Source organism: Vidua macroura, chromosome 5 (assembly GCF_024509145.1).
Source record: "Vidua macroura isolate BioBank_ID:100142 chromosome 5, ASM2450914v1, whole genome shotgun sequence".
Taxonomy (NCBI): Eukaryota; Metazoa; Chordata; class Aves; order Passeriformes; family Viduidae; genus Vidua; species Vidua macroura.
This window is the reverse complement of record NC_071575.1, coordinates 17,319,067-17,346,769: the sequence shown is the minus strand read 5'-3', so window position 1 is coordinate 17,346,769 and position 27,703 is coordinate 17,319,067. Positions and strand designations below refer to the sequence as shown.

General features: G+C 44.3%; 1 protein-coding gene across 3 annotated transcripts; it reads right to left on the bottom strand.

Annotated features, from left to right (window-relative positions):
- Positions 1–12: 12 nt before the first annotated feature.
- Positions 13–22,269, bottom strand: FAM234B (family with sequence similarity 234 member B). 3 transcript variants are annotated; one of them, XM_053978720.1, is made up of 13 exons: positions 21,935–22,269; positions 15,940–16,322; positions 14,913–15,011; positions 12,468–12,656; positions 10,460–10,590; positions 9,614–9,761; positions 9,128–9,269; positions 8,359–8,502; positions 4,941–5,022; positions 4,558–4,713; positions 3,851–3,968; positions 2,485–2,711; positions 13–2,058 (listed from the first exon to the last, which is right to left on the bottom strand). In XM_053978720.1, exons 2-13 carry the CDS (start codon positions 16,166–16,168, stop codon positions 2,053–2,055), a joined length of 1,671 nt encoding a protein of 556 aa, XP_053834695.1. In that variant the 5' UTR covers positions 16,169–16,322; positions 21,935–22,269; the 3' UTR covers positions 13–2,052. The 3 variants fall into 3 exon arrangements, with proteins under 3 accessions (XP_053834695.1, XP_053834694.1, XP_053834696.1); XM_053978719.1 differs by having other exon boundaries at positions 15,940–16,332; positions 21,946–22,269; XM_053978721.1 differs by lacking the exon at positions 15,940–16,322 and having other exon boundaries at positions 21,946–22,269.
- Between the last annotated feature and the right edge of the window lie 5,434 nt (positions 22,270–27,703).

The window sequence follows — 27,703 nt, the reverse complement described above, 5'->3', positions numbered from 1 at the left end:
GTTCACATGACACATGATGCTGTACACAGTATTTATTTTTGTTTCACTGCAGTTCAAATACATTTTTCCAACAATATACAGACAGACTCTTTATTCACAGTGGGGGTGGGGGGGTGTGAGCAGGGTGAATTCACATTAGGGAGGAGCTAACACCACTGCTCTTGAATATCAGTTCTCTCAGGAAGAATCTCGGAAGAGTAACTACTTAGGTAACAGCCGATTCACCTTTCCCAGCAAGGTGGTGGCTGGACAGGAGGGAAGAAGCACTCCTGTTTAATCCCTCATATGTTACTGGTCCTCACACTTTCAGTCCTATTATGCAGCTATATTAACTGACACTAGGTCTATTATAAACACTAAACCCTGTCTGGAGGAAAATGCCAGGCCTAGAGCCATTGCTACAGTTGTGCTATTATATACAAAGCTATTTACACAAAAATACCATTAAACATATACAAACTGTTCACAGCTCTGACATTAGGAGATCAGGGCCCAAAGACCAGCCTTGGGGCTTGCAGCTAAACCTGAAGGGCTATCCTGGAAGCCTTATATAGAAATGTTGGATGATGGAAAGGGTAATACAGCAAAGAGAGGTGGCAAGGGCACAGGAGAGCAAACCCATGACTAATGTGCCCATCTGGAAGGAGGGTCAAAGTCTGCTATCACCTCATAACACATGGGGAAATGTGGGGAGGCTGGAAGGGCACATACTAGACAGAAAAGTCCTTTGCAATCCTCATCTCAGCCTGGCTCTGTTTAATGTCAAAGGCCAGGCTTAGAATGGCATACTAGGAAAGGAGTTCCTATATTGTTGCCCTAAACTGTGAGGAACTACTGGGGCACCAAAGTGGTTCCCTTCTATATGGTCTTTTCTACTACAAGAAATTCATACAGATGCTCCTCAAATGCAACACAGAATGATGGCATGGTCTGGGACACAGAGTGGGACATACCTAACACACTGTGAACTAATGTGTCCCAGGGGTAGCTTGCTCCTCCTGGAGCTGCACACAGGGCTGGGCTGGCAAGGGAATTGCAATACTGAGCTCAAAATAGGGTTAAAATGCACAGAAAAGCTTTCTAGTTCTGTCTCTCTCTGAACCTCTAAACCCTGGAGCAGCAGTGTAAGAATCAGCTTTTCTGTGACAAGACCAAGTGACCTTTACAGTGACAGTCAGGATCTGCTGGACCTCTATCCCAAGGGGGTTGTGATACCTTTGCAAAGGGGAACTCTGCCCATTGGACTGCAGTGTGGTGTTACAGTGACAATGTGCGTTCATACAAACCTTAAGGATGGAGAGAAATAAGCCGCGAACCTTTCACTTCTACATCACCCACATACGCCTGAACTCGGTGTCCTGAACTTGGAACTGGGGAAGAAAGACACAAGTGCAAGGGGCTGGGCAAATGCTGTAAAGACCATCTTTCTCTAGATCAGTAATTCAGCCAGAGAACTAGTTTGTTTGTGAGTCTGGCATCAGCATAGACAAGAGAGCTGAGAGCACAGGAGAAGTCACAGATAAGACTAAACCTGCAGGAGCCAGAAGCTTCTCTTCAAAAATAAACAGATTAAGGGTGTCCTTTAGCCACACCACTTGCCTTGACTCATCATGGCCCACTCTAGGCACAGAGCTTGTTAGACTGCTTGGGAACACTGTTTGGACATAAAAAGGTGTGTCCTAAATCTCATTCATAAATTAAACATACAAAAAATATACATACATTGTATAAATTAACACATATATATATATAAATCCTGATTTTATATATATATGTATATAAACTCTAAATTCACATTTCTGTGTTACCTGGAAGGAAGCATGCAAGAACAGCATATGGAGAGGGAGTTCCTGAACAAAGTTTCTCTAGTACAGAACAGGTCTGTCTAGGACAAACCTGCCTCCAGCAGCATTCCCCAGATATCTGAAGAAAGGGGAAGTGCTTTTAAACCCCATTCCCTCTATATAGCTGTTTTCCTGAAGATACACAGAGCAGCTTCCTATATTCCCAATACAGGCTACAGGTCCAACCAACATCTGAGGAACCACCAGGCTAGAGCTGAAGAAGGAAAAGCAAACAAACATTAAAGCCAAAATCTATTATCATCCAGTCTGGTAAAGTAGTAGTTTACAAGTCAGCAACAGAACCTGGGCACCACTATATGGAGGACCCCTGCTTGCCCATGTCAAAACAAGTGATCTCAGTCACCCCCCCTCTGATCCCTCTGCAAGTCTCTCAGTCTCTTATGATCATCATCCCTGCTTCTTTCTAAGATCCTGTGCTGTGTTCAACTGCCTAAGTACATCTTTGCTTCACAATCTGTCCATCTTATGCCCAAAGGGGCAGCCAGTCATCTTGCAAACAGTCATTCTGCATCCCACCAGTCTCTTTCCACCCCAAAGAGCACCTTAACTGTGTCTGTAGGGAAGAGATCAGATGTTTTCAAAGGCCTGGATTTCATGAGGGATTCCTGCACAATCTCACCTTCTGAGGAAAGTCAGCAAACTTCATCCGGGCAAGAAATCGCCTCACTTCTCCACGGCTGATTTTTGGAGTCCTGCTGTCCTTTAACCACACCATTCGACCTTGACTCATCATGGCCCACTTCAGGCCCAGCTTGCTGACCGAGAGAAATCCTGGCTGTTTTTCAGAGGTTGCAGTTGTTGTCACAGTGATGTGAAATGCATCCTTTTGGAGATCATTAATTCCAACTGGTCCATCAGAAAAGGGCAAGAAAATAGTGGTGAGGAGTAAATTATTATGTTTCTTCCAAAACAAATCTCATAGCCCTTACTCAGTCAAAATATCCACTAGGCTGATAGTATATTTAGTCTGACTTTACAATTCTATGTACCTTAGTTGATAAGGGAAAATTATTTTAACATTTTTTCCATGGAAAGAAACTGAAATATTAATCAGAAAGAGAAGGGTTTGGTTCCAGGTTATGCTTTTGGGCTTGACACAGGATATGAACATATTTCAAGAACACAGTTCACTCTCAGCTTTCCTTCCCACACCTGTTAGTAGCTATTCTTTACCTCTATAAAACAGGAAATGTGTACAGCAATGGCAAGTTGGGTGACTCCAGTCATTGCAGAATCATCTGTACAAACCTCAGAAATCCTAGTTTCTAAAAAAACCCTGTAACAATAGTATTCTATTTGTTCTTGCCTGAACTGTGTTTTTGATACAAGTCCAATTAGATGTTATTACTATGCAGCAGTTTTTCTATGCTTCCTGGCCTACTTCTCTTAGCTCTGGATGAACGGATCTTTTATCCCACACTCTCAGGCACAAGAGGCTGGTTATTTGCTGAACTACTTTAGAAAGAGCAAGGAAATTGAACAGGGACTTACAATCTTGTATAGATATTAAATCCAGATCTACTTTTCCCTGAAAATGCACTTATATATTTTGGATTACCCCTTAAAAAAAGAAAGAGGGAGAAGTACAACAGCTCCTATCCCAAAGAGCAAGAGATAGCCAACAAAAGCAGAAGTGTATCTGAGGTGACAGAGAAAAGTTTTATAGTGATTTTTTATGCACTGCATTGAATTAAAAATGGCTCCATGGAAAGCAACACAACTTGTCTGGTGTAAAACATGCATTAAACCAAACTTAAACCTTTCATTGGTTAAACATGTAAGAAACTTTGTGGGTCTTTTATTTGCAAAGTAGGGGGTGGACAGGATGTTTCTTCAGAAGGAAGATGAATCTTAATTCCCAATGTGCTATGTGTGGTGGACCTTAGGTGCTACCTTTGAAGGCATGACTACAGCCCATTGTTTCTCACAACTACTTCTCTCTCTGTATTTCTAGCCTAGGTAGTTTTTCCTCCATTTTTACTCACCTGCTGAAGCAATGACTTTGTCTGTTGCATTGGTGAGGTCCAAAAGGACTGTTGGAAAAACAGGATGGAGGAGATAGAGGTGGTGCAGCCCCGGGCGCTCAGATCTGGGACCAGGTTGCTGTTGGAATGAAAGACATAAAAACATAACAACTGCTACAAAGGGGAGTCTAGATTTGTTAAAAAAAAAAAAAAAAGGTTTTCTGACATTGTGTTGTTTTTACATGGATCAAAGAATGAAAAACTGTGGTTTTACAAAGATTAAATCCTGAAACCCTTTTTTCCCCTTACACAGAATTTGCTCTACAACTTCTCTTTGGTAAGGTTGAAATCTAGCTCTGTCATAGGCAGCTTGATGGGCAAAGCTACAGTCTGGAAGTTTGAGTCTCCATGCCAAACTGTGTGCCTGCATGGACAGAAGGAACACTCTGGGCTGGGAACAAATCTGCAGTTACAACTCCTCAGTGCTGCACGAGAAAATGAAATTCACAAATTTTGGGATTTGTAGATGCAAAATTTCTGTCAACAAAGCTTTACGATGAAGAATTTGCACACAAAAACTCCTGTGTTCAGGCTCAGAGAAGTCAGAATGTCAGAGGTGACAGCCTTCTTATATGTTAGGTTCAAGTTCAATGACAATTGGAGTAAGAGACAGAGACTGCATGTGCTGCACAGAGAAACCTCAAAGTGAAGAAAAGATGTGTGCTCACCAAACTTTGTAGCACAGGCTGTGTTTCATCAGCCCAGAAGAGAAAAACAGACTTCTTGTCCAAAGTCATGACTGAGAGTGCATCGAGTTGTTGCCTCTGCCATGGAAGTTCCTGGTTCCAAACAGGGAGGCCAGATTTGCCATCTACCACCACCACCTCAAGGCAGGGAGAGATCAAGCATTAATGGATGTCAAGGAGTGGGTATGCAAAGCCCCCTTGCAGAGGCATGGCCTGTGCTGTTCCCTTTCATGCCTGTGGCCACACTCTAATAAGTGGTGGCCAAGGAGATGGGAAAAGCAAAAACCAGAGAATGTTTGTCTCTTTTTACCCAACCTGCCCCACTCCTGCGTTGCCACTGCCCTCCCTGCCTTCACCTGTTTTACCTTTTTGTTCCCATCTCCAGTCTGTGCTTGCAGCATGAAGTCCAGAGTTTGGTCAGCACCAAAGTAGCCTGGTACAGGCTGGCTGTAAATTTGGAAAGAGAAACACTCAGCCCCATGATAGGAAAAAAGTAATTTCAGATGGAGGCAGAATAGTTGCCTTCATCCTCCATTCTGCCTCTTAAAATGGCAGGATTTGTCATGCTAAATAAGGTCTTTCATTTACTCAGAACTATTCTGACTGTCAGGAATCATTTGTTGGTGGATCAGAAAAGTGAAAAATGGTAAAGCGGCCCATGGTGCTTGTCAGCCATTCTTCAGAGTTGTCTGTGTGGGGGGCATCGCTTGATGGGCTGTGTAGACATCTGTTTATCTCTCTGTACACTACTCTATCATTCTTTGCATGAGAACCTGTACTGTTGTTGCTATAATTATATGAAATTACCCAGCCCTTCCAAAATGCATTGGCACATTTGGCCTCCTGCAGAAGGTGGATTTCGCAGGCTGCCTTAGCTGTGTGAAATGGATCTTAACAAACTCAACATTAATGTCAGCCCATGATTCCTTGTATTCTTACTGCTGGCAGGTTTACAAGCCTTTTTATGACCTTAAGCAGGTTAAATGAAGTCCCTTCTCATCCTCTCACTCCTGGGTGACATAACACATTAATATCTCTCATTATAACTATTTTCTAACCATATTCCTTGCTTTTGGCTTTCTGAGCCTTGCCTCTGTCTTCCTTCAATTCACTGCAGCTAGATGCACAATTGAGTCCGCAAAATTCACAGAACAAAAGATTTTATGGCAAGGCAGGATCAGAGTATATCCTCCCTCCTCTTATTTATGACAGATTTCTGTATTTCACCCAATTAACCAAGTATCAGTAGGCTGGCTTTGCCTCATCTTTAATGAGATGAATTCACCACTTCTCATGACAGTCAGTTCTAATGATTAATTTCACCCAAAGAAACATTCCTGCGTCTTCATTTTCCTGAACATGAATGGCTTTTGCTCCAAGGCACTTGTTCTTGCTATGCTTGTTAGCTTCTATTTCTTACACACGCTTATGAACTCACCTCTCAGGCTTCTCTTTGATCATATAAACTCAATAATTTATATCTTCCATGCCAAAGCATTTTTTCCAGACCTTCTCCCATTTTTTTCCATCTTCCCCTTCAAAACATGCATGACAGAATGGTTCCTGAACAGTAATACCACAGCACCACAGTGCCTTGACTTTATACTTATGACATCAAACAACATCATTTGCTTTACAGACACCTTTGGCAACCAGGTGTTGCCTTCAAGGCAGTATCATGAGACACTCCTATAGCTCAAAAGCTCTCCAGTAGCAAAAGGAAATAGCAGGCAATTCTATCCTATGACCACGAACTCAAAACATCTCCTAAGGTACCTCTTCTCATGTCCCTTATGGGTTACAGTCAGTGGCAGATCCCACAAACTGAATGCACACAAATTTAAGTACATCGGATGCTACCAATCAAGCGAAAAATCCCCTGGGCACTTTCTCAAATGAACCAGAAGGCTAGTAATTATTCTGCCCAACAGTAATCCCCCCAGCAACCTGCTATTAATCCTCTCTCATCTGAAACATCCATTTACAACACAATTTGCGACTGCTTACTCAATTTCATGGTCTCTGAACTTCACCCTTATTTTATGACTACTGATTCTCCTTTATGGTTTTCCAGGTATCTTGTCAAAAGCTATCTGGAAATGCAGTACATCTGCAGTAGCCATGTTGGTTTTCTCAGAAATTATTCTCACAGGTGTGGACTCAGTCTGCCTGGATGAAGTGGTGTGCTTGGGGCAGGTTTACCCAGGAAAAGGGGTGCTCACAGCTGGCTTTGTAAGTTTTTCCTAACAAGTCTGTTTGACTCTGTGGTAACATCCCTGACCTGAATTTGTCCCCCAGCCTGTGATGCTTAAGTAGAATTTAAGTTCTAAAAAAATCCAAACAAATCTCTTAATTAAATGCTTGTCCACTATACATTCAGTGTAGTAAATTTTGTCTTTCTTAACTCTGAGAAAACAGGCAGTCCAGGATTTGAGCACAGTGGCCGAGAACAAGAATTGCTTTCACTACTTTTCAATGATTATCTGACAGCTCCTCTACATGTATTGTACTCTATCCCTTGGGAGCTCAGGGAATAGTTAAAAACAGCAGCCTTGAATACTAGCTGCCCAGAGATGTTGTATAGTCTCCATCCTCGGAGATATTTAAAACCTGACAGCACACAGCCCTGACTAATTTGCTCTAGCTTGTCCAGAGTCTGCTTGAACAGGTAGGTGGGATTAGGAAATCTCCAGAGGTGCATTCCAACCTCAACCATACTGGTAAAGAAGTTTTCAACCCTTCTTGATCTGTGTATTCCAATTTATGACTGCATCCATTTAGAAATGTCTTTTGTATAACTGATTCTACAGCACCTGTCAAGTGGCTTTCCTTAGTCACTACACACTTACCCTTTAAACTTGATGCCAGACACATTCAGAAGTCTGCAGATTGTGGTCCCAAAACACTTCTAGTCCATTTCCTTTCCTCATAGCACGATCAACTAGCCATAACTCATTCCTAAAGTCATGGCTTATGTCACCCATCAGCCCACAAGAATGTGGACATTACCTGAATATAAAATATAGCTAAACACCCCCTTTTTTTTTTTTTTCCCTTAATGAAGTTCCAGTGCCTTCTTCCTTTATGCTCTTGACAGTTGGGTAACACAGAGCTGAGAGATGCTCTCTTTACTCTCAATATTAGAGCAAACAATTGTTTCCCATGTAATTTCCCTCAATTGTCCCCAACTGCCCTTTGCAAATATTTAATACTGGGCAAGCTGAAATTGCTGGTTATTACCAACCCACAAGATCTGGAAAATTACTTAATTTCCATGTGTGAAATTAGAAGATTAGCAGTATTATTTTAAGGTTTACATTTAGTATAGATGGTGTGCTGGCTGTCATCAGAATGCTCATTTTCAACTTTCAAGGAATATTAAGGTCTCTGGGCCATACTCATTTACCTGCTGTTAATTCTTAACATTACTAATGTAACTGATCCTCTCCACTGAAGCTCTGGACAGCAAGTGGGCTGAATCACACATCAGTAATCCACTAAATTCCAATGCCACATCATTCCCATGACTTCAGTGTTGGGTACCTGAATCAAGCCCCTTATTTGTGATCACTCATAAGCACACAAGCTCAAATTCCCTGTCTTCTGTTCCTTGCTCCCCCTGCCCTCCTCACTTGGCTCAACAAAACACACCTACAGTACTTAGATTCCTCTTCAGACTTGGAGAATTACTGGCAATTGCTTTCTAAGGAACACATGTGCTTAGAACTGAAAGTTCTAAAGAAAAGGAAGAAATACGACAGAAAAATGTTCCCAGCAAGTAACCTGCTAATATTCTGCAGCTCCAGGGTCCAGCGGCGCTCCAGGTCCTGTCCCCTCAGCAGGATCAAGCTCTCTTTGGTTGTGATGAGCAGGTTGCTGCAGTTTGTGTCAGGTGCCTTCACTGTCTGCAGAAAGTCAACACCCCCACTGGGACAAATGGAAAACAGAGGAGATCAAGGTTTGTATCTGCACATCTCAGCACTAGCTGCCTGTCCACATGGCAATTCCTACAAAAGATGTGAACTCTACTTGGAGAAGTCCATCTTTTCCCCAGTGATGTGGGTTCCTCAGTTAAGTGAGCTAAATTCAAATGTGGAGTCTTCTGAATATCATGAGTTACTATAAAAAGCATAAAGTTTGCGAGTTCACATTTGCTCCCTCCCTTTATTCCTATCAAGGCCTGCCCCACAGTTTGTCAGTAAAGAAGAATGAGCTGAGAAATCCAGGCCCACTCAGACTGAGCTTCCCAAAGAGACTCCATTAGCTGGGAACACCTTTTTTCCCTTTCAGCAATGCATACTGGGCTGAAGAAAGGAACAAGGAGCAGGAGAAGCTAAGGACTCCCTTTCATTATACTCTGCACTTCTTTGGCTAGGACAACCAGAGGACAGGGAGGAAATGACAGGTTCCCCACAGTATTCCCCAGTTATCAACTGGAAAATGAAGAGAAGGACAGTATAGAAGTAGAAGCAACCACCTCTAGGAGCACTTATAAGTGCCTACCCTTCCCTTCCTCTCCCAGAAGGAGCAAGATGACAAGTCCATCTTCTACCTGTAAATGTCAATGAGCTCTGACAGGTTGACAGATCTGCGCTTTTCCCACTCTGGCTCCTCCTGCTGCAGCATTGCAGGAAAGTTGTCCCGGTTTCTGGCTTGGGTAAAGATATCCCTCAGGGCAACTGCTTGAACATTACCTGCCAGGAAGAGTAAAGATGAAGAGCCCTGACTGCAAAAGATAACCCAGTAGAACAGAGGGTAATTGGGACCACTGCAGTTGTGGTAGAAGGCAATGAAATGCTCAGAGCTGGAACTTCCCTGGCATGATGTGCCTTTGGGAAACTCCAAAGTATTTGAGACTAGCAGCTATTGGTGCTCCTGTATTTTTCCACACCATGGCAGTGAGACTTGTGCTTTTGCCCTCTTAGATTTTACAGCAGAAGGCATGGCACAAGTATCCCAGGGACATTCTGGACCATTTTAGGTATTTCAAATATTTTCTCAGGAAGCTGAAGTGCTGCAGAGGCAAGGTGCATCTTACCAAAACCAAACAGGATGTAGATGGCTCCCCGGCTGGTGATGTGGACTTGGGGGCCAATCACTTTCCCTTCTCCATTGGTGCTGTATCTGACAGGCCCACCCAAAGCAGTTCCAGTCTTTCCTGACACCAAGATGAAAACCACATCAGGCTGCAAGGAGAGAGAGGTAGGGATTTTTATCAGTGCTTTCAAGCACCTCTACACTCAGAATCTTCTCCCAACCCCATATCATGAAGCTGCATTGATAGTTTCCCCCTCAGCATGGTCTAGATAGTGTTTGCCTTCTCTTTGCTCAGTCTGGCTTCCTGGGCATCTTACATTCATGTTTTTTTCTTGACACAAATACATCAAATATGAAAGGGAATTCAAAAATCTGAGCTCCTCTAACAAAATCTATGTTAGAATTATGGGAAGGGATGAGCATAAAGGAAATCTGCATCTGAATTAATCACACAGTTAATCTGAATTAATTAATAAAAGAAAGTATTTATTTCTTTTGGATAAGCTAAATGCTCCTTTCTCCAGAGATCCATCCCTACACTGCTGCTAAACACTCACTTCAAACCACACATTCACTGAACAGAAACAGATAATTCTCAAGTCTCAGTCAGGTGCAAATAATGACCCTTCTGTTCATTCCCAGTTGTCAAGAATGCAGGTAGTGTCATTATTTTTTGATCTCACTGCTCTGAGCTACTCGAAGAAAAAGGGTGCTTTTCAGCAAAATCCAAGGGAATGAAAATTAGGGGTTCTTGCAGCTCCGGTTACAGTCCTTCCACATCAGTCTATTTTTACCTCTACACAAATAGTAAAGGTCCTTCCAAACCTTGAGTAGGGATGTGCTGTACCTGTGTCACTTTGAGAGCCAGAACAACAATATCCCTAATCCCATCTCCATCTACATCTGGAAGAGTTGCAGCTGGTGCAGCTAGGATCCCACTTGAAAGATGAATGGAGTTCAGTGTCCAGATTGTCTTGCCTGTGGAAAGAACAGGATAAAAGAGATGTGTACTTGGGGAACCAGAGGGCTCCACAAAACCTTCTTGAAAAGGGAGCAAGAGAAATTATTTCTCCCATTCTGTGTGAAGGGGAAAGACACATCTACAAACTGAGACAAACTGCACTGGGAAGCAAAATTCTTCTCACAGCATTTCTTTAGATTACCTTTGAGTCAGGCCTCAAGTCTTGCTATGCTTCCTTCTTATCATCTCTTTATAAGACCTGAGCCCTAAATAATTTCTGAAATAGCAGAGAATATTTAAGGTTCACTTTACAAAGGAGAACCCAAATGAGAGTGTTGCTTGCAGGACAGCAGTTGTTTGCCTCAGCCAGCAGTAAAGGCTAGGTAGATGTGAGGAAAGGAAACAGATGGATAGTTCTGATATTCAGAGTGCAAATCTGTGTCTCAGTTAAATTCCCAGCAGCAAATTACCACTCCAGCATGACATGCTCACTCCACCTCAGGGGGAAAGCATGTTAACAGATGTGATGTCAAATGGTTCAGCAGTCCAGCATGGACCCAGCTAGAAACACAGTAAAACCAGACTTGCAAACTTGCAAATAAACATAAAAAAAAAAAAAAAAAAAAGACAACAATTAAATTTGATCCTTTTACTTTTTCATCATTCTTTTGCCAACACTTCTGCTTTTTCAGTCTTTAAAAATGTTTTGCTGTTGCTGCTGCTCTGTAGGATAAGGTTTGCCCCTGAAAGACAAAGTAAACCAAGGGCCAAACTTGTACATTACTACTGCTGGTAAAGGAGGCAGCTCACGGTCCTGACCATGCAAACCCTGTGCAAGTAACCAGGTCCCTAAAAGCATTTGAAAAGTGTGGGAAGACAGCTGGGGGTAAAATCAGAGGAAACTTGAGTAAGTTATATTCACATCCTAACAGAAGTTCTAACAGTATGGAAATTATAGGGTAAAATACAGCTGCTGCTCCCTGGATGGAATGTGATTGGCATGCCCGAAACCTATTCCACCATGACTCCACACCCCCATAATCTGCAACCATAGCACCTGCTAAAGGGGATGGAACAAAGGAGTGGGAATACCACGGCTGGACTGTAGAAATCCTTGCAGGGAGGGGAACTGATAACTGATAACTGCAGAGAGGGCAGCTGATAAACGGCCCAGCACCCATCAGCCAGGGGAGATAGGAAAAGGTGTCTTGTTGCTGAGCCAGCAACTGTGGTGAAATCATTGTCACTGGATGAACTGGGTTCATTAAAACCTAATTATAATATTAACACACACCTCCATCCCAAAGTTACCCATCTTCAAGGTACCTTTTTGGTTGATTCCAAAAGCAACCCTATACCTACCTATGGCTATTTCTGCCAATGAATTAATGTGGGAGAACAAACAGCAATCAGAGAATGAAGGTGCACATGATCAAGTGATTAAAAATGCAATATTCATTCACATCTAATCAATTCAACTGTGGGCCTAACTTCTCTGCAAGGTTTCCTGGATGTTGTGTATATCCTCAAGTAACTTCTCCAAGAATGCTGTTCAGCTTTGCAGTGCTGTTAGATAGGTCCTGAGTTGTACCAGCAGCTCAATGCTAATGAGAACAGACTTTACATATTCTTTATGACATGAGGATGCTACAGGATAAGATTAACACTTTGAAATATTCTGAGATGTAGGATGAAGATGCTGCCACAGATATGAATTTTTTGTATTCTCTTATCCTGTGTAACAAGAAATGCATTAGTGTTTTGATTCCACTTTGTGTGTCACGAAGTAATAGCCACCATGATGTGCCAGAACCAAATTATTCATGCTTATTAGTCCTTTAAAGTAAACAAAAAAGCAACAGCACATTTCTAATGTGCTGGTAGTTGACTTTACCTGTGGAGGCACTGAGAAGGCTGAGGAATTTTGACGTTCCTGTAACAAGGCAGACAGGCCCTGCAGCTGCCCCCAGTGACAGCCCATTGCACTGCACACTTTGCGTCTCCTCTGGAAGCTGGATGGACCACAAGGTGCTGCCATTCATACCAGAAAGTGCCAGCACAGTTACGGAGGGTCTAGAGACACCTAGAAGAAGCAGGAAAGAGAAAATGTAATCCCTTGGTTTCAGAGGGATTACTATGACCACATTGCCTTGGGTCCTTGTGCTGGAGATCCAGTTCTAACTCCTGGAGCTGAGCAGTTCAAGACAAACAAATCCAGACTGCCTTAAAGCAAAGGTCAAATGTCACCTCATGGCTGAATTTCTCTGCTGCAGAGCTTAGCAGTGATCTCCAAACAAGTTGGGCTGAAAATCAACAGCCCAGAAAATCATGAAAACCTGAGCTCATAGCAAGAAATGTGGTCAGCTAGGCAGAGAGAACCAAGTTCCTGGGGACAGTGGGCTCACTTGTGGTGTCTTCCTCCTGTTAAATTTACTGCTATCAAATCAGACTGATTATTCTGATCCCCTCTCCCTCAAAAGAACAGCTAGCACCAAGGGGAAATCTTAACTGATTCCCAAAGCAGATGTCACCTTACATGAAAGTGCTGGTTTGTTTGTAATTCTGGAGCAACAGAAAGTGATTGGTGGTCTGAGAGCTCTTTCCTTTGTTTTCCAAATGAGTTTCATTATTGTGAAAAACAGATTGAATGCAACCAATTGGTGGAACTTGGCATTCTTTCTCCAATTCATCAGTTAGCATAAAATAATTGTAAAATGAAGTAGTCTATTCTGTTTCAATTGACTGTTGGTTCAGATTCCAAATGTGATCAACTTTTAGCTCAGCCTGCCCTCAGACTTCAGTGTAGTTATTGTAATTAATCTCCACCTAGTATGGTCATATCACAACTTAAGATGAACTCCCACACATTTAAAAATAACAACAGACCCAGCCAACTTCTGTCTTACTAGCAACACATACAACATGTGACCTGATGACACAAAGGGCATATACAGGGCACTGGCTAAACACAAGGCTGAATCCACTCTCTAAATCAAACTCACTCTCTTCTCAAACTGAAAATCATGTGGCTTATGCTAAGGGGCTGCCCCAGATCAAGTTATCTTTGTTACATTGATAGGGACAAAGAACAACTAACTCCTGAATGCAGCTCACATCTGTTGTGTGTACCAGCTGGAGAAACAGTTAACAATGTTGCAGATTACTCCACTGGGTGCCTATTCCAAGTTTATCTCTACTTGGCACAGTGTGAATGCTCCAAGCACAAGCTACAGGTAGGCAGATATCCAGCTATGTGAGTTTTGGATTGTGATCTGCTTACACCTGTTTTAGTGTCTCGTTTTTGTCTTCCAGCACAGCTACAGCCCAGAATGCAACTAGGTATGACTAGTTTCATTCAGAGCATGCTGCCTATGTGCATATCTGGGGTAAAAATGAAAAGCAATGTAATGGCAAAAATATAGAGTGCAAGTACAACTGATATACACGGAATACAACCTTTATGTCAACCATATCTTCCTCTCTCACTTATTTTTAAAGTTTCTTTACAGTTTTCTCTATGTTCATAGGTTTCTTTTTATAGGACTTGCTGTGAAATACCATGGGCCTTGCTTGGGCCATGGAGAAAGGCACCTTCCTTATCCTCTAACAATATCTATTACCTCTTTGAAGAGCCAAGGCATTTTCCTCCAAGAATTTTCTTCAGCTTGTGCAAAGTATGCTTGCTCCCTGAATAGATCTCTGAGGCAGAACAGATTCACCTGGTACCAGGCGATGCCAGGACAGGCAGACGCAGTACAGCAGGCAGCTGGGAACCTCCAGGACTTCAGAAGCCCAGTGCAACAAGATGCCACCGGATTTGGCAGCCCCTATGTAATGGTGGCCAGCATCAGCAAGTTCTGCTATGTTACCTGAAGGGTGTGAGGACTAACAAAGAAAGCAAAGCAGCCAGGAGGAGGAAGCAGGGCAATATCTGCTAAACAGCCAGGCACAGTAGCTTCCCCATCATCAGCCTATTATTTGTGAATTAACAGTGATTTGGAGCCTGGCAAGTATATGGAGTGACCTGGAAAAAAAGGCAGCATAGTGAGGGTGTTTCTAAAAACAAAGTGAAGTGTGCACAAATGCAGGACTAAGAGATGGAGTTGCCCCAAGATAAGGTAACGGCAAACAGATGATGCTGACCAAAAGGAGCACAGGCTTGTAATGAAAATTTTAAGCATGACAAACCACAGGCACAGTACACCAGCAATTTTAAGGAACTCTGAAAAGAGCAATGCAGTGGATTTGCAGTGGCAGGTACTCTTCCTGTGTGTAAGACAAACATACAGAGGTCCATACTGACACATTAAGAGGAATGGAAAGGAGCTGCAGTGCTTACCCATGACACTGGCATTCATCAAGGCAGTGAAGACAATGAGGATGTCAGGGAGGCCATCACCATTCACATCACACAGTTCCAGTGGGGATAACACACCACCTGCAAAAATTACAGAGTCACAGCATATAAAAAAGGCCACCCAGCTCATTTTTCACACTGGGAGAGGAGGGCTGGCCCAGAAATTAGATTTGTGCATAGACAAGCCTCACGAAGTCTGCTAAGGAACCACCAAGAGCAGGCAGCTCACACCACAGTAAGATCTTTCATTGCATGAAAAGGCAGAAATGGAGCATCTGGGTCAGAGAAATGGAAAGGAAAAATGGAGGAGCTAACAGAAAGATTCATGTTTCCCACTTCAATTTCTGAGGCAATGTGGAGCCAGGTATCTTATGAAAAGCTTGGATTTGGAAGCCAGGGGCAGAAAGCAAGGAGGTAGAGATATATGGCAGACCGGGCATAAATTATTTCACAAAACAGTGTTACTTTATTGCAGAAACCAGAATGGGAGATACCAATGACTCATATAGGATAACAAAAGATCTCAAATGTTGATTTATGGATTCAGGCAGGACTAAAAGACAATGGAATAAGGTTAGTTAAGCTAGTTAGAAGACTCAAAGACTTCTCTCTCTCTCCTGTCAAACACAACCACATACTTCAGCATGGAGGTACTGGTAAAGTCCAGGCTGTAGAAAGGGAGCATTTTAAAGTGGGCTGGGCCATCTCCATCTTGAATATAGCACAACATCCGGACAAAAAGGCAGGGTGGAAGAAGAGTCAAAATATTTTTTGATGTTGGCAGAAACGAAATTTTGTGGCACTGTTATGTGCGGATGCCAGATTTCACATGCCTCAGCTTCAAGAGTGAGCAGGACACAGCCACCTGTCTATTATTTTGGAGCATCTGTAGTGGTGAGGAAAGGTCTCTGCTGTGACCTGGCTCTCCCAGATACATCTCTCCCACTGACGCCCAGCCTGGGAGCTACCACCTCCCCCATGCCAGATACTGTTCCTGGGGCTTTCTCACCTGCTCCCTGACCTAGGTTGCGGTTCCAGGTGTTATGCAAGTCTCTAGGGGGACAGGGAATTAGAAATGCGCACACCAGCACAAGAATCATCGAGATCATCACAGTGAGCAAAAAGATCGCAGTGCGCAGGTATGGCATGAGGGAGGGAGCAGCCTTCTGCTCCAAACTCCCAGCCGTCTCTGCAGGATAACCCTCAGGTGCGCTCTCTGACGCGTGCTGCTTTGTCATCCCAACCTCCACATCAGAATCAGGGTCCTGTATCTCTTCAGGGGGGCTCTTCCCATTCTTGACCCCCCCATTCTTCTGGATGTTGAGTACAAGGTCATCTTCACTTTCATCACTGTCAGCCTGAGTGAGGGGATCATATTCCCCAAGGTCTGGGCTCTTTTTTCCTGAGAAAAAAGATGGAGAGAGACAATAAAGCATGAGTTTTTGCAGGATCTCAGTGGAGAAAAGGCTGCAGTGGAGGGTGATACAGAAGGGATGACAGAGTAGTCTGCATTTTGCATGGTTGCAAGTGAGAAGTGTGAGAGAAATGACAGGGTCTCTCTCTCCATGTTTCACAGTAGCATCTGTGGGAGAAAAGATGCTGACAGTTTATTTTCCTCAGACAAGTGTGTGTGTGTGTGTGTGTGTATGTACATATATGTATGTGTATGCTTATGACTACATGGAACTCATGGCTGATTTAATTCTAATACTTTCTTGATTAGTAATGAAACATGAAGTCTCCCTGAAGATGAGGGGAAAGTAATTTTGCCCCTTTGGGGCAGTAGCATGCTGATGTCTGGAAGAATCAGGCTGTTCCTCCAAGACACCACCTTCTCTGCATAGCTCAGTTTTGCGAGAGGGAATGCTCCAACCCCTGCCCAAGGCAACCACAGTGCACCTGCTCTGTTCCTGCTCCCACCAGAGCCAACAGTCTGTGTTTAGCCTGGCCAAGATAGGTAACTTGGTACTGATCCCTTCAGGTGGTGGTGCAGGAAAGTAGCTTAGCTTTAGGTGTCTCCTGCACAGGTGCCCAGCACACATGGCTTCTCCCCCAAGCCCTAGACTGCCGCAGGGAGTGTGGCGGGGGCAGGTGTAGAGGCCGGTCACACACCCTGGCGTAAGCCCAGCACCATCTGTTTATGGGGACAGAAAAGATCACGCAGACTCACTGCCCCGAGCTACGGGTGAAGGGTCACCTCTCAGGGAGCTGCCCCGTGCCACAAGGCTGGGCACGGAGCCATGGCCAGTGCTCTGATGAGTCCAGAGTCTCAGTCTGGTTCTCTCTCTCTCTGATTACAAGGTGGGACTTCGCTATCCCAGGTACCTGTCTCATTTCCTTTTGTTTAAGGCTGATCTGAAACAGGAACTAGCTTGCGCCCGAAGATTCCTGAACTGGTACATGTAAGGCATAACTAATAAGCAAAATATGCAAACTGTAACCCCTCTCAGACACTAAGATGATGGAAAGGCTTTACGAAGCAGAAATTTTAGGGCTTTCATGATTATTCTTCCTGACTAAGATAGTATACTTTACTTCTAGTTTTCCTGTTAAAGACACTCAAGTTACAGATGTACTGTAGTACCTAGTTAGTGCAACACACCTACTTTGCATAATCTAGAGTGTATTTTGCAGCACGTGTATCTTAGTCCTTCCTCATTTCTCACCCCACAGAAGGACCTTCACTTTCCCTTCATCTACCACTTACAAGTGGTATTCAGCTTCATTTTTAGGATTTAAGAAAAACTTACAATTCCACTAAAAACCAAGTGCCCCACACTAGGTGGAACAGCTGGGACAACTCACCTGCATTGAACAAAAGGAAATAAAAATATCCAACCCAATCACATATTTAAGACAGACTCTTCCTTTTTGAATTAGAGGCTTCTACAAAAGACTCAAAAATCTGGTGCACATATACACTCCAAAAAGCAGCTCCTTGTGGAGGCAGGAACCAAGAGATACTGCATTCCTATGGGTCAGTCTGGTGTATCCCTGTGACACATGGCATTGTTTCACATAGGTCTGCTCTAAACATGTGCTCCAAGTGTGGGCTTTTCAGGAAGTCTTGATAAGTGCATCCCATAAGTGCACAGAAGGCCACTGACCCTGGTGGCACACAACTCTCTGCTCAGAGGTTGCAGTGTAATTTCACAGGTGTGTAATACTGTAGGTTGTGCTAAAATGTGACTGAAAGACTACTCAGTCGAAACAAAAAATTCCAGAGAGGTCTCGCTGCCAAGGTACTTGCAGCTTCTCACAACAGATCCAGATGTGCCAGTTCAAGTCAGGTCACAACAGCATGAAAAACAAACGTGGCTGGCCCAAGAGTAAATGGTATTAAGCCTGGGAAGTCAAAGTCGGACAGCTGTGTTAACTAGACTGCTCCTGATTTTGGAAACTGGTGACCCTTGAGTAAAACAACTCAAATAATAATGCTTTACATATACTATGTTTTGTTTAATTTAATTCCAAATAGTCAACCAAAAGACTGGAACCTGCTGTTCCTCCTTGATGCAGCTAAAAGCATTGGTATCAATTAAATTTATCTGGAAGTTTTGTTCTGGATCCCTTTCTGAAGACAGAAAGGACCTTGAAAATATGGCTCACCCACTCCTTGAACTGGCAGGGACTGAAATGCCGGCAACATTTACAGTGGTATCAACCACAACCTGTAACAGGAACACCTGTCCTACCGAGAACCACTGATTAGTGGCTAGAAAACAGCTACTGCACAGTGACGACAGCTTCTGATGATCTACATAGTTAAGAATCTGAAGAAGTATAGGAGAGCTATAAGGCAGAGAGCTGCTCAGTCTTAATTCATGTCTAAGCCAGAGTAGGAATAAGAAATCAGCACTCCTTCACCCTATCTTTCCCCAAAAGGTTATCCAGCAAACCCACAAAGCACAGCCATTGAGTAAACTCAGGCATAAAGTGTCCTGCAGTGGCTTATTTTTTTTTTTTTTTTAAGCCAAAAGGAGGGAAGATATTGTCCTTTAAGAAGGGCTTTTGCATGATGCTAATGAGTTGGAGCACTCATCTAGCACATGTAAAACCCAATTGTATAGCTCATCTCAAAGGATTCAAACACTTATGTCTTACTGTTCAGAGAGAACCTTAACCAATCTGTAGGTGTTTTGGGAATGAGTTTGGAATGCTGGCAAGCCTCCCAAGGCTGTTCTGTGGTGCAGAGAACATGTAACTCATGATTCACCTGGCTGGAGAGAGAGCAAAAGGAACATGACTCCTCATCTGAGTTTTAGGGCACTTGCTGTAGAAAGGAGGGATAATACACCTGGCTTTCACTAATCACTCCCAGATGATTTTTCAGCAGAAAAGCACAAACAAACATAAAAACTAATAAAGAATGTGTGAAAACACAGGCAGTCTTACACCTTTTAGAGAATGATGATTTATTTTTAAGTGCTTCAGAAGTCAAATTCTTTCCTTTCTGGTCAACAACAAGGCTCAGGCTGGAGGAAAATAGTTTGTCCATCAACAGAAAGCTAAAACTGCCTGTGTTGCAAGCAATCAGCTGTCAGGGAATACACACAGTTTTCAGTTTTCTATCATGGAAGTAGAAATGGTAAGATCTGAGCTGGCCTCTTGGTGAAACTCTCACCATATGTCCTGAAAGGATAACCACTGTGTAGCTTTCATGAGAAATTAGTCTCTGTGCTAAAGCAAGCTGAAGTTCTGTGGCCTTATGCAGGTACCAGGTCTGTGGAACTCACACTTTGTTATCTGTCTTCCAAAGAGACTCCAAGTGTACATAAACCTTGCATCCACTTCACAGGTATGGAGTTAGTATCAGCAAAGTCAGTTTCCCTATAGCTCTGTGTTCCCTCCCTCCTACAGGTAGAGTCAACAAAGCATCTTCTGATCTGACCTGCTCTAAATCGTACTCCATTTTTTCCACAGCATCAGTGATAAAACAGAGACTCCCATTCAGTGGCCTGTGGTTACAATCAGAGCAAGTTACTGGTCACATCACCCTGAATTTTCTTTTTCTTTATGCAGCCACTGGAAGAAAAAGCAAATATTGATGATGGAGGCTTTCAAAGACAGAACTGAGGGAAAACTCCCCAACTTATTGGCTTTCAAGGGCAGCAGGTCTCTAAATCGCACTTTATGACTTTGAAAATCCCCCATGTATTTGCCAAATGCTATCTTCACACAGGCAACTATTGCAGTAGAAGAATGTGACCTCTCAGTGAAGAACAGGCAATCATTGTGCAATCACTACCTGGAAAGAAGGTGCCCATTAGGTGATCTGTGTTGAAATGAGGTCCCAGTGACAATAAAATATTCATTTCTTGTGCTGATGGCTTCAAAGATATTAATTGCGATCTTATTTTTCCTGGTTTTGACTGACGGGGAAGGCTTTTCTTTGCACTCACTTTGGAGTGAGAAGAGCAAATTTTGGACTTTGGAAGAATGCAATTTTCACTGTATTATTCCAATGATGGCACGCTGGTTCCAGTATGTGTTATACTAATTTCATGTTCTGTTTATTTTTCTGGCAGTTGGCAGGCATCAGGCACTGGGTACTGCAGACATCTCTAAGCCCATGAGGAGATAAGTCACCGCATATTGATTTTTAATTAATTCAATGAGATGCAGCAAGAAAAACAGATACAGCAATAGGCTTTCTGCTTTCTCATTGCTGTTGGAAGCAGCATTTCTCAAAAATTAAACACATGAGAAAGGTATGATCTCTGAAATTTAACCTCAGGATTGATGCAAGAATTGTTCTCTTAAATGCAGCTGCAAGGTCTGTTATAATCCTTTTCCAAATCAGTGTTTCCCAACAGCAGATATCAAATAGATCATGCTGGTTCCAAAGATCCCAGAAGAAATCTGCACTTCTTATTGCAGTTCCCCAGTGGTCACACCCTAATGCACACACCTACACCTACCAGCTGGCACTTGTCCTAAACAGACTTCATGGTAATGTATTCCTTCCCATTTAGACAGACACACACATATATATATGTATGTATAAAACAAGGAAGAAAGCAACTTGCAAACAAAAGTTCTTTGAATGAGACTCAACAGACACCACATAAACTAAAAGTAATGACTCCTGGTAAGATGGCAGGAAGGACCTTGAAGACATTACTGTGACCTTCAGGTACTGATGGAGGAAGAAAGGATGATCAGTGCAGCCTCACTGCGTGCTGGGGCCACGCAGGACCACTGTAGTGTGTAGTGCCAAGGAGAAGCCCTCCCCAGCAGCACACAGCTAGGCCCTGTCTCTGTCCCAGGGCTGTCCCAAAGGTAAGACAGGTTAGGAAGAGCAATGAGCTCTTCCCATTGAAGTTAATGCAATCAGGTGCATTGGCACTGTCTACAGTACATCCAAAAGCAACTAGCATGCTCCCAAGATCTGGTTTGGCAAGGTATTTTAATTCCTTTTTAATCTCCTTACTGAAGAGAATGGCTGTTTGACTGCTGCTCACCGCACACAATAGCCCCTTATGCTTGAATATCCTTTCATCTCGCTGAAGATCTCTGGCTGGAAGGTGCAGAGGCGGCAGGCAGGCTTTAAACATTTACCTGGGTAATTGCATTGGCACTTATCGAACTCCTGGCCTGCCTTCTGTGGGTAAAACCCGGCAGGAGCGGATCTGAGAGGTCTGCGCTTCCTTTCCTCCCGCGCCGAGCCGTCACAAGGCCGCGGCCCAGGCCCCCCTCTGCCACACACGACGCCCTCCGAGCCCCGAGACGCTGCCCCGGCCCCTGCGTCCCTCCCACGGCCGCGGGACCCGCGCGGAGCCCGCCGGCCGCCCCTCACCGCCCGCACCCCCGGGCCTCACCCCACATCGCCGCATCACTATGGCAACGCGCCCCGCAGCCCTCAGGCAGCGGCACCCGCGCCTCCCGCGATCAGGGCTGCCCTGGCCGCGGCTGCCGCTGCACGGCCCGGCCTGGCCCGGCCCGGCCCAGCCCCGCCCGGCCCAGCCCGGCCCAGGCCGGCGGTCGGTCCGTCCCGCGGGCACGCAGCCCTTACCCGGCAGCTTCAGCGCCCGGGACAGCACCGTAGCCATGCTTGACGCGGCAGTGCGCTCGCGCGCCGCCCCGCGCCCCGCGCCTCCCCGCGGCCTGCTGGGAATTGTAGTTCCCAGGCGGGAGAGGAGCCGAGGCCCTTCGTGTCCCTGACGGTCTGGAGGGGCAGAGACCCGCGGGGAGGGGCGGGCCGGTGGCAGCGAGCCGTGACCGAGGACAGCCCAGATCTCCGCAGCCTGCACGACTGAATGGGCACAGACAGATGGGAAATAGGCTTGCCATCCTAAGTGGTTTGCACAGAAAGTGCCAGTCCCCTTAAATTGTTGTTGCTATAAATATATGCCTTCATTCTTGGAAAGTTTTTGGTTGGAAAAATCTAGTTGTTTTCTTTTTATTTTGCAATTTTATTATTTTAGTTTAGTTTAGTTTAGTTGATTAATTAACAAAAGACAGCCAGGTTGTTTTCCAAAGCTGTCCTGTCGTCACCACAGCCTTCAGAGGTGAGTGAACAAGTGAACTTTCCCTTTCCCACAAGGGGGAAGTTGAGCGAGGAGGGTTTTGTGGCTTCCCCAAAGCCACAAGGCTTCCTGATTCCCAGGCCCACACATGGGCCCTTGAACACCACCACTTCTTCAAGTCATGATTTGTGTGAGAACTCACAAGGCAACGTACTCCGTCACTGAATGAGAGGAAGGAGTATTGGCCAAATACATCAAAAGAGACTCCACTTGGCTAATGAACATATCACGTTTCTTCAGCATCTGCTGCTGCTCTTGCTTTCCCTTGTTTCAGGTGCTTTTTCTGCAAATAATGTACTCACTTTTTCATGTCCAGGTCTGTCCTGGAACTCCTTGAATTGTAACAATAAGGAGCAGAAGAGAGACACCAAGTGGTCTAGTTTAGGAAGAGAGTTGAAGAGAGGTCTTTTTTTTTTTTTTTCTTTTTTTTTTTTTTTTTTCAGATATGAACGGGAGAAATAATAGTTCTGATCCAAAATCTTTGGTGCCAGAGGTTTTTTTTTCCACTGATGTCGTCAGGTTTCAGAGAGAGACCTTCCTGAGAACACAGCACTTGCGGGGGCAGTCCCAGGTGGCAAACTCTGGAGAAGCCATCACAGTTTGTTATTCTTTCCCTTCCAGGTCTTTCTGAATACAGAGTCTTCTGTTCCATATGCCATTTCCTGTCCTCCAGGCTTTGATTTAAGAGCAGTGATGGTCCTGTATCTATGTAAATATTTACAGGATAGATCCTGGATCCTTTTCAAGTCTCAGTTAGCAAAGCCTGTGATAGACAGGGCAAGAGCTGTCCAGCAAAGTGACTCCTTCTAAGAAAATGCTTCTGGTACCAATTAGAGCTGGGAGCAAAGGAATGGCAGAAAACAGCCAGAAGCAGGAACTGAGATGTCTGGTGTCCTCATTTGTGATATTCTAACATCTGGCACACACACATATAGTGCAAAGGCCCATAGTTTGCTATGCTTTTACATTTGTGGTGCAGCATAGCCCACTCTTAATTCCATGTGTCCCCACAAAAATGGCTTATTCCCCAAGCCTAGAGTTCTCTGTGAGGCTAATGGATTGCAAGGACAACTGAACTGTGGTTAAACTGATGCTTTTGAGGAACATATGACTAAGCAATATGTTCAGAGGATTTAATGATTTGCAAAGCATGAGAAATTAAGTTTTCCTTCTTTACACTGTGAATGTAAGCTGATTTGCATATAAATTGGACCTGTCAAGTGTTCGAATATCAATCAAAAAGTTGCAAATAGTTCATTAATTTATGTGAATGTCACTGTTCATTTTATTTATCTTTTTTTCCAAAGCACTTTGAAAATGCCAGATGCCGAAAAGTTAAATACTTGGGGTTAGGCTTAAGAGCTTTGTGTAGACAATGTGGTCATTTAGAAAAATGTTACAAGCCCAAAAGCATGAAAATACACAGCCACCAGCCCCTCATCCCCTCCCTCATCCGTATTAAGCCTGTGTCAGCCCTTGCTTCTTGCCACCTGTCTGCCAGAGACTACAGCCTTTTCCAGCATGCCGGCGTTAAACCTCTGGTTGCTTCTTGACCCTGAAAGGAGCTGCATGAAACACTGCTAGTGAAGGTTCTCAAGCTGGAGAAGGTCACTCGTGCAGAGCTGCACAATGGAGTGGTTGCACACACAGCTCTGCTGAAAGGTCAGAGGGCAGTTGCTTCCTGATGAGCTGCTGGGCCAGGAGCTGTTCCCAGCTGTACCTTTTTCCAGGTGTCCAGAGGGAAGAAATAACCTGTGTCTTTGCATGCCTACTAGCGTTAAGCCAATGTTTTCGCCCGTTCTATTCATCCTATCCTTCTATTCTGCATGGCTACATGGCAAGGCCAGGAACACCCTCCTCTTTCCTCCTGTGCCTGGCTGAGTACTTCCATGACAGAGTCATCACACAGGAGTAGACATTGCAATAAATAGGAAATGCTTGTTCAAACAACAAAATAAATACAATCAAGCAGTGAAGGATAACAGTAAGAAAAAATAAAGGCAAGTAAACCCAGGAAAAGTGATAATAACATTTCTAGCAGGTGCAAAACAACACACTTCAGAAAGTTTTAAGTAGTGCAGATGACCATGGAGTTTCTAATGAACCCATGCAGTAAAGCCAAGACCAGTTCACCCTAGCGGTGAGAAAAGATAGTCAGAACTGTGCAAAAATTTCAGCTGTGCAGCACCTGAGGTGGTAGGATGTGCCCACATGCTGCCTTCATGGGGTGTGTTAGTTGAGGGAGTTACTGCAGAGGGCTGCCCCAGCCAAACTCCTGATGGGGCAGGAGACTAGGTCTACCTCTAGTCTCAGCTTGTTCTGCCAATGCTGGCCACCCGGTGTCTGAGAGCCCAGAGGGAAGTGCCCAGTCCTTTATGAACTGGAGTTGCAATAAAGAGAAGGAGAAGGTAGATAATAAAGTTATACAAAAAGGAAGGCAGCACCTGCTGCTAAATCCCACAAACTGCCCAGCAGCAAGCATACATCTTAATGTGCCACTGGGAATTGCCCTCTTCCCTCTGAGCAGTTGGGTCTGCCAGCACCGTGTTGATGCATGCTGTGAAATGCCATGTGGCTTGCTCACCCAAACCCTGTGTTATGCCCCCATGGAGGGGTTCTTGCTTGGAGCATTCAAGCTGGTGTCCCCATCTCACACTGACGATCAGCAGTTTGCTTCCTCTTAGCAGGGAGATGCAAAGGCGTAACAGGACTGTGTTTGCCACATGCTGAATGGGAAACAGCTGGAGGCAGATGATTGTTTGGGTTATTTGCCTGTTGCCTGGACATTTTGTTTGCTTGTTTGAGCCCTGAAAAAATATGTTTCCAGTTCCTCCAGAGGCTGGTCTGTGTTAAGCCTGTATATTGTGCACTGATTTAAAAAAACGGTGTTTTATAACTTTGCAAAAAAGAGTCCTGCTGTTTCAGTGGCAAGGCTCCACGAATAAGGCAGTCTTCTCAGAAATTTCCCTGCCACAGAGCCAGTGGGACTGGGACTGAGGGAACAGGAGCAGCCAAAACAACATGCTTCTGGTGTCAGAGAAGCAGATATCCCTGAGTCTGGTTCCAGTGAAACCTCTCTCTTCTTGACTGGATTTAAGGATAATGCTGGCTGATGTTTATGGACTGTGCTTAAAAGCCACTCAGCTTCCCTCACAATCAGTTCCTCAGCTGGTTTACACCAGCATCTGTTGCAATCACAATACTGCGTTTTTAACTGCTCTGTCTGTATCACTTGCACATATCCTCTGCTTCCTTACTTCTGGGTGTTTGCTTTTATTCTGAGTGGCTGGGCAGCCCTGTGAGAAAAGTGTCTTTTTTCTCACTGTATTGTGCAGCATCTTGGCTGTGGAAAACTGAATTAAGTAAGAATAGGCTGGTCAGGAAACAGAGAGGGTGTTCTTGCCAGTTGATACTGGAGAAGTAACACTAAGAAGAATGCAGATTTGGCCAAGGCACTCTCAAGCAGTGCCATGGGTCTAGTCATGAGCGATGTGTGCAGCAATTCTGCAGCTTCAGGCTGTGGTGGCTGTACATCTTCTCAAATCACAGCACAATACCAGTTTGACATGGACATGGGACCAGAGTCAGGAGTTCGCCCCCGCTTCACAAAATTCATCCCTTTAACACCTTGCATTTGTTTAGAAATCTTGTTATTAAGTACTGACCAGACCAAAGCCTGTTCGATTTGGCAAGTGCAGACCTGGGGGAGGGGGTCAAGGGGAAAAAACAACAACACTGCAGCCGATTCATCCCTCCTTGTTTATTCCACTAGAAATAGATTTGGCAGAATGCATCAGGAATGAACTAATCAGCAGGGAATTAATTGGCGTGTTAGTTAAAAGGCAGGAAGAATGCAGTGAACAAATTCATGACTGGATGGCTGGAGGGTTCAAGCAGCCAGAGAGAAGCACTGCATAGTGGAAACTGTGACTAGTAGGAGAAGTCATACAGCTGTGCCAGAGAGCCAGCGGTTGAGAGCTGCCCAAAAGAACCGGGGGCAAAGATAACACGAGTGTCCTTGGAGACAGAACTGTTTTTCAGAAGGGCTCCATCGCCCAGGCTTTCCTTCCCATAAGGCTCCCACGTGTGGGGAGAGATGGCCAGTTTGCAGGAGTGGGAGGGAGGGGTAAGAGAGGTACAGCTGGAGGAGGCTCCACAGAAGGACTGTGGAAATGTGGAAAGCAGGGAAATGAAGAGGGACACGTCACTCGTTGCAAGCTGAAATGCAGAGGGGGTGGTAAGGGGAAGAAAGGAGCAGGGAGGCAGAGATTTGGAAGCTCCATCACAGAAGAACTGGCCTCAAGAGCAAAGGTAATGCTTGTATACAATTCTCTGCCTTCTTTCCCAGGAATGTTTTGTTTTTTCCTCTGGAGGGAACAGATCCATACACCTCAGAAAGGAATTGTTGCATTGAGGGACTCTAAAGGCACCTGTGGGAAGAGCCAGGGGAGGAAGGAATATGTGCAGACTGGAGTGGATGTGGAGGTTGGAGGATTGCTGCCTACAGTTCCTACAGAGAACAGGGGTGTGCAGAGTGAGAGAAATAGGGAGGAAGAAAGAGAAAGCAAATCCTTAGTCAGGCAGACTGTCAGACAGGCAGATATGGAGAGATCTGTGAGTGCCTATCTAAGGAGAGAGAGAAAACTTCCTAAGAGGAAGGACCAAGTACTAAATGAGAGAGAGCTGAAGAGAAGACATATCCTGAAAAATCAGGCACTCCTGGAGAAGAGGCAGGAGGTGAATATTGCAACTGTACTTTACAGATGTATTGATGCAGATGTTTGCTTTGCATCTGGATGGCTTTTTTTTTCTCCTTCTTTATTCCCACTATGGCTGCCTGCTGGCAACAGCATCACCTTGGCTGTCATCACCCTGTCATCAGGGCTGTCAATCAGGTCTCCTTGTTTGGCAGGGTGGTCAGGCTATTTCAGGGATTCAGCTGCCCTTCACACAACATCCAGGTAGAAAATGAGCACTGTAACTCTTAGTTATATGAAAAAGCACTATTTAACTCAAATTTGTAGCGAAACTTGAAAAATTCAGGAGGATATTGTTATTCCTACATATTGTTATTCTGACCTGAAACTGTGTGTGTGCACCAACTTACAGCATTGTACCCACACACATAAATTGAAGAATATTCCATTACAATGGATTTATAACAAAGACTTCTGAAACAGGTGATATTCTAGCTGTACCATAGTGGCTGGCTTAATATTGTAGGATCCAATTTTTAAAATTATT